This window comes from Rhinatrema bivittatum, chromosome 6 (assembly GCF_901001135.1).
Source record: "Rhinatrema bivittatum chromosome 6, aRhiBiv1.1, whole genome shotgun sequence".
NCBI lineage: Eukaryota > Metazoa > Chordata > Amphibia > Gymnophiona > Rhinatrematidae > Rhinatrema > Rhinatrema bivittatum.
This window is the reverse complement of record NC_042620.1, coordinates 249,006,475-249,022,046: the sequence shown is the minus strand read 5'-3', so window position 1 is coordinate 249,022,046 and position 15,572 is coordinate 249,006,475. Positions and strand designations below refer to the sequence as shown.

The 15,572-nt window shown below is 43.9% G+C and overlaps 1 protein-coding gene across 5 annotated transcripts in view; it reads left to right on the top strand.

Annotated features, from left to right (window-relative positions):
• Window positions 1-15,243, top strand: part of PATL2 (PAT1 homolog 2) — a 197,933-nt gene extending 182,690 nt beyond the window's left edge. For 2 of the 5 annotated variants that reach the window (XM_029606759.1, XM_029606756.1), the window contains 4 exons: window positions 3,301-3,441; window positions 13,455-13,552; window positions 13,685-13,834; window positions 14,962-15,243. In XM_029606759.1, the coding sequence (XP_029462619.1) occupies window positions 3,301-3,441; window positions 13,455-13,552; window positions 13,685-13,834; window positions 14,962-15,001 (429 nt within the window). In that variant the 3' untranslated portion in view covers window positions 15,002-15,243. Of the gene's footprint in view, window positions 1-3,300; window positions 3,442-13,454; window positions 13,553-13,684; window positions 13,876-14,961 lie in introns of all 5 variants that reach the window. The other 3 variants (XM_029606758.1, XM_029606757.1, XM_029606760.1) reach the window with 3 other exon arrangements.
• The last annotated feature ends 329 nt before the right edge of the window (window positions 15,244-15,572 follow it).

The following is a 15,572-nucleotide window of genomic DNA, read 5'->3' as shown; positions in this document are numbered from 1 at the left end:
CAAATCTAGAATGGAATCCTCCTGCGAGCAACAATTCCATGTATTCTGGCTTTTCTTCAAGGACTTGCCTTGAATTCCCTGAAGGTTCAGGTAGCAGCCGTATCTTGTTATAGAGGCAAACTGGAGGGCGTGACTATAGCAGCTCACTCAGATGTGTCTCGATTTCTTAGAGGGGTTAAGAGATTACAACTCCCACCCCTCCCACTTTCAGTTGGTTGGAGCGCCACGGGATCTCAATTTGGTTCTCGGGGCTCTAATAGGACCACTTATTGAATCTTTGAGGCAGGTCTCCTTAAAGGATCTTTCACTAAAAGTGTTCTTTTCAGTAGCAATCTGTTCCTCTAGGTGGATTTCGGAGCTCCAAGCTTTGTCTTGTCTGGACCCTTTTTTTTTTATCATTTCAGCAGATAACTCCATTTTTCATATTCATCACAGTGTCTCTCTCCCAGCTTTTTCCTGGGAAGAGTGTGGAGCTGAATATGTCACTTGGTTTTTCAAAGGCTCTCCTTCGGTATTTGGAATTGACTAATCCATTTTGCAAGTTAGATTTTGTTCTTTTTGGGAGTCCGTGTAAGGAGGAAGCAGTTTCTAAGGCAACTTTGGCTCACTGGATTAAAGAGGCTATTGTCTTGGCTTATGCTCCTAAGGGAAAAACATCTCCAGATCTGGATTGGGCACCCTCCACTAGGGTGCTGTCTGCATCTTGAGCAGAGGTATTGACACTTTCCCCTGACGACATTTGTAGAGTGAATCATTACCAGCCTGATGTTCTGCTAGGCCCGCTTCCGCCCGCCTGAGTCAGGGACAGGACTTGTGTAGCAAGACGAGATGAAAGGAGACATTTTCTTACCTGTTAATTTTGTTTACATTAGTCCTGCTACACCAGTCCAGGTCCCTCCTTGGAAGTGAGGCTCTATGGTTTCAGAAGTCAGGCTTGTTTGTCATTCTTTCTTTTTTTTTTTTTTTTTTTAATTATTATTAATTAATCAATGATTACAAAGCCTTAGTACTTTATACAGAAAAAAAAGAAACTAAATTAGAATATAATTCCATTCCAGAAAACTATCATCATATAATAGACCACAAGTATTTAAAAAACAGAGGGAGAAACAAATGAGGAACTAAATACAGCTGAAAAACAGCATTTTATTTATTTTTAACTTTTATATACCTATGTTCCTGTATAGGATACATATCGCACCGGTTTACATAGGAACTGAACTGTCGCTTTGGGGCGAGTACAAGGAACATGTAATACAAATAACTTATAATATAATATAACCAAAAACATAGGGCTATACATGATATCACTTCAAATCACTTTAAAGAAAATTGCATAGCATGCCCATCTACCCTTTATTTTATTTCTGGGTTATAGAGCTTACTTGTGGAGAAGAGGCTAGGAGCATCCTTTTATGCAAATCTATAAACATTTTAAGTTGTTCAGGGGAAAAATATACATAAACTTCATTATTTAATTTCAAAATACATTTACATGGAAAAGTAGCTCCTAATGACTGGGCTTCTTGACGTAACGATGATAAGCCTTTCCTCCTCTCCTGAGTGGCCTTAGCTAGGTCTGGGAATATCTGAACAAAATGCCCATAGAAATTAACCCCCATGTTGGAAGTAACTGCGCATAACTAGACTGAGGTCCTGCTCATAAACAAACAAAATTAATAGGGTAGCTCTTTCTAATATCTCAGTAGTAGATGACTCCAGAAACTCCGTCAGGTTTCCCAGATCCAACTGGTGGTGTTCCACTCTTCCTTCAGAGTGCCGATAAGGTAAAAAATATACCCTATTGAAATATGGAAAATTTTCTAAAGGAATCTTCAAGACCTCAGTCATATACTTCCTTAACGTGTTTCTAAGGCTGTTCACCGATCACGTTAGGAAAATTAAATATCCTGAGATTCAAACGTCTCACTGTTTTCCATAAATTCAATTTTCCTATTCAAAAAGAGTTGCTCTTGAATTACAGTGGATTGAACTTCCAGCCCTTTTTTGAATCCATCTTCCAATCCTTGAATCCGATTTTTATGATCGTCTAATTGGGAGTTACATTCTTGTGAAAAAGCATCCATTTTTTGTGCACGTGCAGCAATTTAAACTGAGCAGTTTTGAACAGCAGACCCTAGTTGTGCCAGTAGTTCCCAACTACTGGCACAATTACCAGTAGCAACTGATTGAGGCATACCTTTTTGGGCTGTAGGGACCTTGCTCTCCTGCATCGTCGCTGATGTTTGACTCACAGGCTCCGCGGTCGCTCCCTCTGCAACTGTGTCTGAGCTCACCAGCTCATTAGTTGCAAGCGCCGTCCCTGGAGTACTCTGTGAGGAAGTCGCCGACCCTTTCCTCAAGGCAGGGGGACTGAGAGAAACTTCCTCAGATGAGACGGAGGTTCCTCTTCCGGTCTCACCAGCGGGGATAATCGCCACCTCTGATTCTGGGTGGATTGCTGTGTACTGCAGTGTGGTACGCTGCCCCGTGGGAATCGAGGGTGTTGAGGGATACACCCTAACTTTCCCTTTCCTTTTTGGAGGTATATCGGGGAACACAAGATGGAAGAAATTAGAGGAAACTTTCCACGAGCAGGGCAGATAAGCTAGCATGCCGCCATCTTGACTCCTCCCCCCGCTCCAGCCTAGTTTGTCATTCTGATGCATAGACTGTAAAGTTGTTGGTATTGGTTTTATGCTGTTACTGTTGCTCCCTCTTTTGATCTTAGGCCATAGGGAGTCGTCTTCTCAGGTTCTTTCAAATGTTATTTTGGGGGGGGGGGGGGAATGTTGGATATGATTTACTGGATTCCTACTGCATGGCACCAGCCTAAGAAGTGATGACTGTTACATGAGGAAAACTATTTTTTGCCTCAAGCTGCTGGTAGGGGGAAACAACCCACTTATCAAAGCCTATACTGATATAGCAGGACTAATGGAAAGGAAATTAACAGATAAAATTTCTCCCTTCCCTACTTTGCCCTTTCCTCAGCCTGGGAATGCCTCCCCTCAGTTCAGATAAATATACATGCTATGGAAGCCTGCACCTAATTTTAGCCAGGCAGAGGAGGGCAATTTTCAAAGGCCAGGCTTTGTAAATTGTCCTCTATATAACTTAGTCACAAGTCTTTGAATTTGGCAGCAGTAGTTGGATTGGAATAAGTCAGCAGGTGGCAGCTCTGGGCTCTCATATGGATTGTTATAAAATGTCGGTGGCAGTTGGAAGATTGTATCGTTACTTCATACACCATTAATCAAGGCCAAACTGTGTTTCCCTCTCGCATACTATGCTCTCCAGTCACTTCCTGTCCTCTACCAGCCTCTGAATACCGTGATTTGCCGTCTGGCTTTCACTGAGCTCATTGGGGTTCTCCAGGAGCTGGTCAAGCCCGTGTCTGATGCGGAGGACCTGCCACTGGCACAAGCTTTCCAGAACCAGGTACGAAATAGTTGGGGTTATGAATGGGGATGGGGGAGGAAGGGGCAGGAGAAAACAATTATTTCTGTATTAAACTCTTTAACATCTAAACTCCTCAGACTATACTTAATTTAAAGTAGTAAGGTCAGCTAGGATGCTGGAGGGCTGAAGTATCAGTCATTGCACAATGACACCTAGTGGCTGGATTTAGGACCTATGACTGCAGAGTTCAAGGAAAAATCCTGGCACATGGCCCACAGCCAAGGCCTAAGTGATTCAGAAGGGGAGATACAAGGGAAAAACATCCCCAGGTAGTTGTGAATGAAAGATCATGGTGATTAATCCCAGCTCTGGTTTCAACAGAACTGGAATTCCCGTGGAGCAGGAGGAAACTGCCAGGCTCCAAAACAAAATGTCCTAGCTCTAAATTATTTCTGATCCTCCTCCTTTTATGTAGAGAGGTCATAATTAGAATAGGTGTGCATGTGCTAAAACCGTATTCAGTGCTGTATATACAAATCCCTTTTGCCCTGGGTCACTCATTTCTTCTGTAGAGTAATTTTGAACATCTGTTTTGTTTTAGTATGTACTGTATGTTGGTTGTAAGCCACCTAGAGCTATTGCATATAAATAAATAAGGCATCCCTATGGTTTATTTCCACAGACCAAGACTCAACACCCCATTCTATTGCTTCCAAGCTTCTTCTCCACCTCTTCCTTCCCTCCCTTTATAATTGTGTTCTCTGCAAATTTGATAGCCTTACTCATTGATCTTCTTTCCAATTCATTAATGAATATATTCTAGACTGGTTCTGTTACAGATTTGTGAAGTACTCCTTTATTCATTTCTCGTCATTGAGAACTGCCCCATTTAGTCTTACTTTTTTCCTACCTTTTAACCAATCGCTAGGGACGTGCAGCATAACACTTTGTTCTAGTTTGTTGTTTTCATTTTTTGTGTGGGAGGGGGATGGTTCGTTTTCCCAAACTGAACAAAACATTTAAACTGACACCCCCCCACCCCCCTACCAAAAAAACAAACAAACCATAAAGGTCCTCTCCTCCCAACCCACCCACTCCCATTCAAGCCTTGGGGACTGAGCCTATCTGGCTGGGTTGAGCTGGGCCCAGAAACATTTGCTGGGCTGGGAACCTCCTCCCTAATCCCCACTTACCCTTTTTCCATGGGGGCTGCAATGGAGACTGCCACTGAAGTGATAGTCAAGTGAAGCCTCCATCTGTCCTCACCTGACCCGACTATCGGCTCGAGTCAAACTTTGACGTGAATATTATGTAGACTTTGACTCGAGCCGGTGGTCGGGTGAGGACGGAAGGGTCGCTGCGGAGCTGCCACTGCAGAAGCAGCAGCTGTCTTCTTTCTGCACCATCTGCACAGCATGCCAGTCGCCCACTCACCCCCATCCAATTTATTTGCATCACCGCCATGAGACCATCACTATGCTGGCTCTTGCTACCGTAGGCCCCCACTAAGTTTGTCTAGTGCTTCTGCCAGCCCTGGGGAGAGAGTAAGAGGGGCCAGGGAGACCCTGGATGGGGGCCTGCCTTATCCCAGTTGGGTAAGCCTGGGCCCCAAGGTTCTCTTGGAGGTGTTTTTTCTCTTCCTTCCCCTCCCCGCTCAAAAAATAATTGAAATGAATATACCCAAAAAATTTAAATTTCTCAGCGTTTGGCAGGTCAGTCCCAATGAGTAGGTTATGCACCTCTGCCAGCAGATGGAGACTGAGCAAAAGCTGACGTCATGGCCATATAGTCCCATCCTGATGACAGCCTGCCAGTATTCTCTCTTCAGCAGATAGCGGCCATGCATTTCTCTTCGGGGGATTGCCTATGAGTTTAAAAAAAAAAGGTTGAAAGGAGATGTCGGAAAGACAAGATGTCTATATAGCACTGCTTGCCTCCTGAGGTGATATCGTGTGTCCTGCCCTCAGTAGAGAACCTTCGGTTTGGTAGCCTTGAATGGCATGGATTTAAATTCTAATTAGCGGTTGCAGGTTGAGCGAGGCACGGTGGTGAAGACTTTAGTCATCTCCCCCCGTAACTGGGACCCGTTCCTGCTCTCAGCCAGGGAGGGCTGAACTCAGGTAAAAGTTTATTTGGAGAAAAAAAAACAAAAAATCAACGAAAAGAAGAAAGGTGAAAAGATCTGGTTCCTCTGCATTCGGCTGTCCTGCTCACATCTCTGCGGAGGACTGAGATGAGGTAGTGCAGGCATGGTGAGTTGGCTTGCCTTGCTCCCATGCTTCTCCCTTTTTTGTCAATGTGGAAGGCAGCGAGGTAGTTTCATAATGCCTTTTGCTGTGGGCCATTGGCTCAGGCCTGTGCATCCATTTATGCGTTTGTTCTCGCTTGTGCGTCCCATTTGGGCATGCTTTCTTCTGGTTGTACATCTTGTGCATTTTCCTTAGTGTTAGTACTAAATGTTTGGGTGTCTAGTTGGATGAGTGGTCTAGGTGCATGTGCTTGGATGCACATTTTTTGTGCATCCGTTTATGGTGCGGCTGATACATATAGGTACTCTAGGCGTGAGATTTTGCTGGTCTGCACGCTTAAACTCTTACTGGAGAAGGTACAGAGAAGGGTGACCAAAATGATAGCGGATGGAGCAGCTCCCCTATGAGGAAAGGCTAAAGAGGTTAGGGCTGTTCAGCTTGGAGAAGAGATGGCTGAGTGGGGGTATGATAGAGGCCTTTGAAATCATGAGAGTTCTAGAACGGGTAGATGTGAATCAGTTATTTACTCTTTCGGATAATAGGACTACAGAGCACTCCATGAAGTTAACAAGCACCTTTAAAACTAATCTGAGAAAATGTTTCACTCAATACATAATTAATCTCTGGAATTTGTTGCCAGAGGATGTGGTTAGTGCAGTTAGTGTAGCTGGGTTTAAAAAAGGTTTGGTAACTGCTCCTAATCAAGTTGACTTAGGGAATATCCACTGCTATTACTAGCATCGATAGCATGAGATCTACTTAGTGATTGGGTACTTGTAGCCTGGACTGACCACTGTTGGAAACAGGATTACTGGGCTTGATGGACCCTTGGTCTTGACCCAGTATGGCAAGTTCTTATGTTCTTATCCATGGCTCCCATGATAAAGAAGCCTAAGTGCTTAGCTATTTGTGCTGCATGCCACATCAGGGCTATTTAATGGGAGATTTCTTTAAGCCTGTGTCAGCATTGCCTGAATGCTCTGGGAGATTTACCACCACCTGATTTTGCTGCAATGGTCCATCTCCTCAGCCTAAGGGGAGTGGGACCAAGGGCAAAACGATGGGGGTATCCCTTCTCTTCATTGATTCAGGTTGGGCCTATGGGGCCTGGAATGGACCAGTCATCCTTTTCCTGGGTGGAATTCTTCCAGGGATTTCAGACATTTCTTCAGGGCTGGTCTTCTGAATCTGCATTACCTACTAAGGGTAGGTCCATGTATGCTGAATGCTCCTCTACCTGTCTCCACGGTCAAGCGCCGTGGCACAGTACAGTCTGACAAGGCTTGAATGCAGGTGGATCAAGGTAATACAGACGACAATGGTGGTGGCTCTCCTGGTTAGGAAGGGGACATTTCCCCAGATTTGAAGTCATAAAGAACTTTTCTCCATTTCTTTCATAGATATGACTTGCTGAGCTTTATCTCTTAGATCTTGAAGACCCTTGGAGTGGCTGGGACTGACTCCTTGGGGATGCAGAAGGATCCCATTTTGATCACCCTATGCAAGGCTGCTTGTTTCTTTGCCTTCCTGGATGCAATCTAGGAGTTGGTTGATCTGGAATGGAGTGTGCCAGAGGAGTCCTTTTTAAGGAGGATGCATTGTGGTGGGTTTATACCACTTGGATCCACAGGCCAGAAAGAAGTTATGTTTCCTTAATGTGGATGCCTTAGTGCAGGGGTCAGGAACCTTTTTGGCTGAGAGAGCCATAAACGCCACATATTTTAAAATTTAATTCCATGAGAGCCATACAATATGTTTAAAACTAAATACAAGTAAATGTGTGCATTTTATGTAAGATCACACTTTTAAAGTACAATAAGTCTCTGAAAATATTACACCAGGCCTTAAGACACCAATACATCTCCTATTAGGAAAACGGACCAAGTCAGGCTGCTATAGAGTCCTACACAGAAACTACACGCCAGCAGAAAACCTCACCTGAGTCACATGTGCTGACCCTCACCTAATAAGGAATAAAGAGACCAAAACGCATAACAAGAAGCATGCAGAAAAAACTGAATTGGAAACTGCAACAAGCCAGAGTCTCTGAATGCAGTGTAACAAAGGAAAAAAGAAACATCACCCATCCTTATAAAACAAATCAAGAAATATAAAATCATCAGCAGTAAAACTGTACTAACAAAAAGAACATATTTCGAAACAGCTGATGAGTGGAATATCCAATAATTAAAAACTCATATAAAACATTTCCAGATACCAACAAAATATTTCAAAATAGCAGACACAAAGACCCAGTAATGAAAAATAATAAGGATACAAAAATTTTTTTGCTCTGCATACCTGGGAACGTTTGATATCCAGGTGTCCTGAGATTGTTCTGAATTAGCAGGAGGTGGGGTGGTTTGCTTGGAACTTTCTCCTCTCTGTCACATACCAGCGCTCTCTCTCACACTGGCTCTCAATGACACACCTATACACACATGCTCTCAGTACTCACATATACACGTTTTTTCTCTCTCACTTATATAGGCTCTTAATTACACATTTACACACATGCTGTCTATCTTTTCACGCTTACACACACACACAGGCTTTCAATCACATAAATACATGCTGTCTTTATCTCTCATACACAGACTCTCATTCACATGCTTACAAACATGTCCTCTCTTTCTCTCATTTACACACAGGCTCTCAATCACATACTCACGTGCTCCCTCACCTAAATCAGCTCTCAATCACACACAGACACACATGATATCTCTCTTACTTATACACACAGGCTCTTAATCATACATACACATGATTTCTCTCACACACAAAGGATCTCAATCATACACACATACTCTTTCATACATACAGGTTTTCAATCACAAACTTACACATACAGGTTCCCAATCGTAAACTTACATTCATGCTCTCTCTCTCTCACAGGCAGGCGCTCAATCACAGACATACTCTCTTTCGCATGTACAGGCTCTCAATCATTCACATACATGCGATCTCTCTCACACACACACACAGCCCCCCCCGCGGCCCGGAAGAGGAAGTGGAGAGTATCGGGTGCGTGCGCGGCAAGAAGAGGCCACGCTAGTGCGCTCGGCATCGGCCCGAAGAAAAGAAGACTGCAGCGCGGCTCGGAGGAAAATGAAGAGGTTCAGCCGCGGCCGATGGGACTCCGCCTCCGCGAGGGCTGAAAATGAAGAGGTTAGCGTTGGGAGGAGGCTGCTGCTGCTGCTGCGAGTTCCCAGGGTGGGGGTGGGGGAGAGAGAGAGTGAATGTGTCTCTCTCCCCCACCCACACCCTGGGAACTCGCGGCAGCAGCAGCAGCCTCCTCCAACGCTAACCTCTTCATTTTCAGCCCTCGCGGAGGCGGAGTCCCATCGGCCGCGGCTGAACCTCTTCATTTCTCCTCCGAGCCGCGCTGCAGTCTTCTTTTCTTCGGGCCGATGCCGAGCGCACTAGCGTGGCCTCTTCTTGCCGCGCACGCACCCGATACTCTCCACTTCCTCTTCCGGGCCGCGGGGGGGCGGGAAGAAGAGACCATGCCGGTGCCGCTGACTCCAGCTGTCCTGCCGCGTTCCGCCCGAGCTGACAGCATTTTAAGCCCGGGCGGAGGAGGACCGGGGAGCAGCTGGGTCAGCGGGAAAGTGTGGCGACACTTGTCTGCGAGCCAGATGCAGCCCTCAAAAGAGCCTTATCTGGCTCGCAAGCCATGGGTTCCCGACCCCTGCCTTAGTGTGTTCTGTCACAAAATGTATCCCCATTCAGGAAGAGGGAGGTGCAGCACTGAAGGATGCTCAGTGTAGAAGGATTGTCGCTATCCTAAAGCAAGCCTTTGAGGCAGTGACAATGAACTTAGAAATTGTTTCTTGTTGTGCCTTCATAGCTGGGCTACTATGAATCTGTCAAGAATCTGGTAGTAACCGTGTCCCAATCTTTTACCTATGGTGGAACTAGGGACTGCCGCTTTAGCTGATGCAGGCTGTGACTTGGTTTGCGGATACTATTTCTAAGGTCCAGTCTTACCAGGCTGCCCTTCAAGGACTTGCTTTTGTTTGGCAGTGAATTGGAAAAAATGGCAAGTAAATGGGGAGAGACCCAGGTCTCTCGATTTTACCAAAGGACAAGAAACCCGTTGCCCGATCTTTTTTGGAGCTTGGATGCTCTAGAGTCTACGGCGTTTCTGCCTTATAAGGGAGGTTCTTCCCAGAGATCCCATCCCTTTCGACCAGTCTCTGTTCTTTTGCCCCATAGGACCTCAAAAGGCAGTGACAATTAACTTACAAATTGTTTCTATCTTCTTGTGGCCTTCATAGCTCGGGCTAATATGCGTCTTGTCATGAATCTGGTAGTGCCGTGTCCAATCTTGTACCTAAGGTGGAGCCCCTCAGCCTTCCCAATGAAGGTTTGCAGGCTCACCTGTTGTACAGGAGATAGGTGGCCATCTATCCTGTTTTCATCATGGATGGGTCCAGATTACTTCAGATCAATGGGTTCTCGAAGTGGTTTGGGATGGGTGTGCTCTATAATTTCTTTGCATTCCTCTGGATGCCTTTATGGTCTCTCCATGCAACTCCCCTCAGAAGAGGGTAGAAGTGGAAGCAACATTAAAGGCTGTTGCACATGAAAGCGGTGATTCCCGTTCCCAAATTGCAGAAAAATATGGGCCATTATTCTATTTATTTTGTCATCAAAAAAAAGGAAGGGTCATTTCGACCCATACTGGATCTCAAGGGCATCAACAGATCTTTACTAGTCATACATTTCAGGACAGAAATGGTGCACGCTGTCATAATGGCAGTACAAGCAGGGGAGTACCTCATGTCTCTGAATCTGATGGAGGCATATCTGCTTATTCTCATCTGTCAGGAACATCACTGGTTCCTCCAGTTTGCGGGTCTGGATCATCATTACCAGTTTCAGGCCTTGCCTTTCAGGCTAGCCACATCACCCAGGACCTTTTTCAAGGTCGTGGTGGTAGTGGTGGCCCTCCATAAGGAGGGCCTTTTAGTTCACCCCTATCTGTTCAACTGGTTGATTTGAACCAAGAACATGGAAGAGAGTCTTTGCGCTTCCCACAGAGTGATTTCCTTGCTACAGGAACTAGGCTAGGTGATGCATCTGACCAAAAGCAATTTGCAGCCATCTCATATACTGGAGTATCTCTGGGTTTGATTCAATACAAGGCAGGGCAGAGTATTTCTGCCAGAGTCTTGGATCCGCACGAAGATGGTATGAGTTTGATCCTTGCGAACTCTGTTTGTCCAATCGTGTGGTCTTAACTGCAAATCTTGGGGTTGATGGCTGCCACATTAGAAAATTTTCCTTTTGGTAAGGGCACGTATGTGCCCTTTTCAGCATGCGTTGCTTTCCTGATGGTTTCTGCAGTCGCGGAACTATGTGGTGAAGCTGCTACAGACCTGCATCATTCACATCCAGATGTCCTTCTGTCCTCTCAAATCTCGTACCACACCCATGAGATCTTTTTTGAGTTCGGCAATGTGGCCAGAATCTCCGTTTTGATTGAACCCATGCCTTTTCACAAGTCTGAGAACCAAATTTGAAAATCAGTATTTCTGGGCATCATAGCTGTGCATCTGCTATTTTGTGCCTCTGCTGTTGCAGTCTATCTCCTCAGTGCCATTGCCTTTAGGCTCTGCCCCCATCAGGCTTTGCTCCTCAAGCACCACTGTAGAGGCAAACGAGAAATGTTTTAAATCTATTGCTTTCTTGCATGCTGACATCTTTAAGTCTTCTAGCACACACAGCAAGTCACACTTTAGCTGGAGAGAGGGCTAAGATGGATAGAGATTAATTCAATTAATTCAATTAATTGAATTAATTAATAAAAGATTAATTAATTGGGAACTCTCTATTCACGCATCCATATAGGGGCATGACGTCACTTCCTGTCCATATTTTCTATTTATATATGTTACTAGGTATGAGTTCCATGAAGATTGTGTTGGTTGTCAGTTTAAATAAAAACTATAAAAACAAATAAACAAAAAAAAAACCACAGGAACTGCCTTATACACAGTTTACACCTTACCTGCTTCACAGACAAGACCACAGACATAAAAAACCAGAAACTGGAAAAAGATTTTGACTTACATGTCAGATTAAAAAAAATAAACAAACTCATTGTTTAACCCGCTTTACATGCTGTGCTAGCTGTTAAACAATTCGTCATCTAATACTGCTAATATAATTGAAACTGTTTTAACTCAATCTAAACACTGTTCAATTTAAAATAGTGAAAACCCACCCCCTGTCCTGACAATGGATACTAGTTCCACATCTGTGTGTACACTTTCATACTTGTTTAATTTAACACTAGAATATTTAGCAATCGCTTTTGGAAAAAAAACTAGAGAAATTCATGTGTTCATTGATACTGAACACAATCTATCTAAAAGCTCAAGAGAGGGATAATTGCTTGGTAGCTAAGTTTCAGTACTAAAGAATGCATAGTTATGCATTTTGGGTGCAGAAGTCAGAGGGAGTGGTATACAATAAGGTGCAAGTTCATCTCCACAGAAAAGGAAAGAGGTGATTATAATCTGATTTGTGTATCAAAACAGTAGAAAAAAAGGTGGCCTGAGATGACGACTACTCAATTGCTTCAAACTTTTTCATCAATTAACTCAGCCTTGGGCTAGACTAAACACAAGCGCTACTGAAGTCTTTTTTTTTTTTTAAATGACTGTCTATGAATGAAGAGTGGTGTGCATTAAATCGGCAAGGTTGTCCTGTGGTGGTGTAGGAATATTCTGTAGAGGGAAGGGAAGCTTAAGTGTAGAGGTTGAGAAAAGGGTGTATTTAGGGGTGGGCCTGGGTGGGTAGATGGAGGAGCTGGAGGTGGGTGGTACTCTAGCCCAGGCTTCCCTTGTCAGAGAATCTCTTACTCTGGGATCCTCAGAGGGGCTTGGGTCAGAATCTCTCTGGCCCAAGGTGTTTGGTTCTAAGGCTCCCAGGTTTGGGTGAGATGTGTTGCCAAGAGGCTCTTGAGGTTCCCTGACTGAGGTTCTCTCCAGCTTGGGAGCCTGTGATGCTCTCCAGCTGAGAATACTAGATCTGGGTGATTTTTTTTTTCTTTCATGTCATTTATTTCCAATAGAAAAAAGTTAAAACTTAACCTCAGACCCTAAATTAAAAATTTAGCAATAATATCAGTTATTTAACATTGCATTTTTAACTTTTTTGCATTAGCACCAATACACAATATGTCGTGCTACTTGCATGGAAGGTTCACTAAAATAATTCACATTTTTACAAATGTTTTAATACCTTTTTGTGCATTAAAACCATTATTAAATTTGTGATATTTTAGCGCAGAAAAGTGTACTATGTTCAGTACACTTTATTATATCAGCCCTTACATTTGAACTTGGAGACCTAGCTTTTGAAATCTTTACATAGCCTGCACATGTGCAGTTGAAGTCATCTTTATTGCTATGGCTACAGCTTTGCGTTTTCATTGTATTAATGCCCCTTTTTAACTAATACTTCTTAAATAAACCATTAAATGTTTTCGTATTTTATTGTCACTGTTCAATGTTCCTTGTTAAAAAGTTTAACCCGCTTATGGTTTTAAAATACGAAAACGTTTAATGGTTTATTGTTTCTGTTCAATGTTCCTTGTAAAAAGCCCCGGTCGGACCTCACAGACCAGGGCAACTTATTGTTTCATGTAAACCGGATTGATTTGTATTGTATACAGGAATTCTGGTATATAAAAATTAAAAATAAATAAATAAATTTCTGTTCTAGCCTTTCTAAAAGTTAATTGTCCTTTCTCTCTACATTCTTCCTTCTCTCTCTGTTTTCTGTTTACAGTTTGGTGTTTCACTGCTTTACTCTCTGTTGAGTCAGGGAGAGCGGCTGCTTTCGTCAGACACCCCTACGGAGCCAAGCATTGGAGATTATGAGAAATGGTGAGTTCTATACAGGCAGCAGCAATAGATCAGGTATCAGGTAGAGTATGGACAACAGCAGTCCACTTCCCTTGTACACTGAAAGAACTGAACAGTACACGTACTGTCTGTGCTTGCTGTATGTATCTGCAGGACTGATCTGGTGTTCCTGGTTGCCAAAGAACTCTCTCGGGTCTCAAAGACGTGTATTGTGGAGCCTCTCTTTCTTCCCAGTAACCTGCTATCTCTATTCTGCCGCTATTTGGATAAGCAAACCATCCATGGGCTGGAGAACAAGATGGAGTAAGTGCTCCTGGGGTTTAACCCCCTTCAACCTTATGAGGGTGAGCTGCTTTTGATCCTGGTTTCTCATGAGGCTTGCTTTCCTCTCTCCAGAAGTTGACATATATATATATAGCCTTTTATCTGACTATCAGGCCGATACAGTACAGTGCACTCCGGTGGAGCGCACTGTTAGCCCAGGTTTGGATTCGCGTTTTCGACGCGCTAGCTTTACCCCTTATACAGTAAGAGGTGATAGCGCGTCGAAAACGCGCGTCCAACCCCCCCCCCCGAAACTAATAGCGCCCGCAACATGCAAATGCATGTTGCGGGCGCTATTAGTTATTCCCGCGTGATACAGAAAGTAAAATGTGCAGCCAAGCCGCACATTTTACTTTCAGAAATTAACACCTGCCCAAAGGCTGGCGTTAATTTCGTCCGGCACCGGGGAAGTGCACAGAAAATCAGAAAAAACTGCTTTTCTGTACACCCTCCAACTTAATATGATAGCGATATCATATTAAAAATCGGCACGCGGGTCGGAAGACGGACGCTCAGTTTTGCTGGCGTCCGTTTTCCGAACCCGTGGCTGTCAGCGGGCTCGAGAACAGATGCCGGAAAAATTGAGCGTCTGCTGTCAAACCCGCTGACAGCCGCCGCTCCTGTCAAAAAGGAGGCGCTAGGGACGCACTAGTGTCCCTAGCGCCTCCTTTTACCGCGGGCCCTAATTTGCATAGGCCAACCTCCTGAATCGCGAGCCCAGGAGAGTGGCCTTGTGCACGAGTCGAGAGAGCGGGCGCTCGCCGGCTCTCCCGTGTGTTTTTCTGTATCGGCCTGTTTGATAGCTATTTGGCAATCTTGGCAATGCAGAAAATGTCTTTTAAGAAACTGTTCTTAAGTTCTTCAGCTTGCAGAGGTAAGGGAGAACACTGGAAATTATGGAGGCTGTTCATGATTTATGATGGGGGGCAATAAAGGAAAATTTATATGCAGAGAGGCTGTGCATTATGCTTCTTGAGATCTGGACATTAAAAGGGGGAGAGGTGATGTATAATGGCTATTTTATGTAGGTAGGAAGAATGGGGGAGGGGTAAATGACGTTATAAAGACCCCACTATGTGAGAATCTCATCTCATCTTTTTTCTCAGATGTCCGACTACTTCCTCTTTCCCTGCAGCTCCAACCTAATTTTCGGCATTGGAGACCAAATCCCAGCAAGCACACATTTCTAATGGATTTTTACTGGGCATGGCAAGAGGTTCTAATACCCAGTGAGGTTTGCAATGAAGTTGGAGACTGACTGCTATCAGACAGTTTTTTTGGTTGAATTCTGTATATGCCAAAAATAAGACTTTATAAATTAAAAAAAAAAAACCGTGACGTAGGTGACTATTGAGACTGCAACTCACTTGTTTCGGGAGCCACAGAGACTGGTGTGTTAAAATGCCAGATGACATGCTGCAAAAGAAAAATAAGTAGAGATGTCATGTACAGTGTCTGTATATATTTCTTTGTTTTGTTTTCTTGCTTTTTTGCACTAAATTTAAAAGATTTGTACAGCACTTGCAAAATAAAACTTAAAAAAAAATCAGATACTACCAGTGGGTTGTTTTTTTTAAGAGGGACATATGAGAAATACATTTTAAAGAGCAGGTCTCTGTTATTACTACTTATCACTTCTATAGTGCTACTTGACATATATGGCACTGTACAAAAACATAAGTCCTTTCTCGGTAGAGCTTACAATCTAATCAAAACA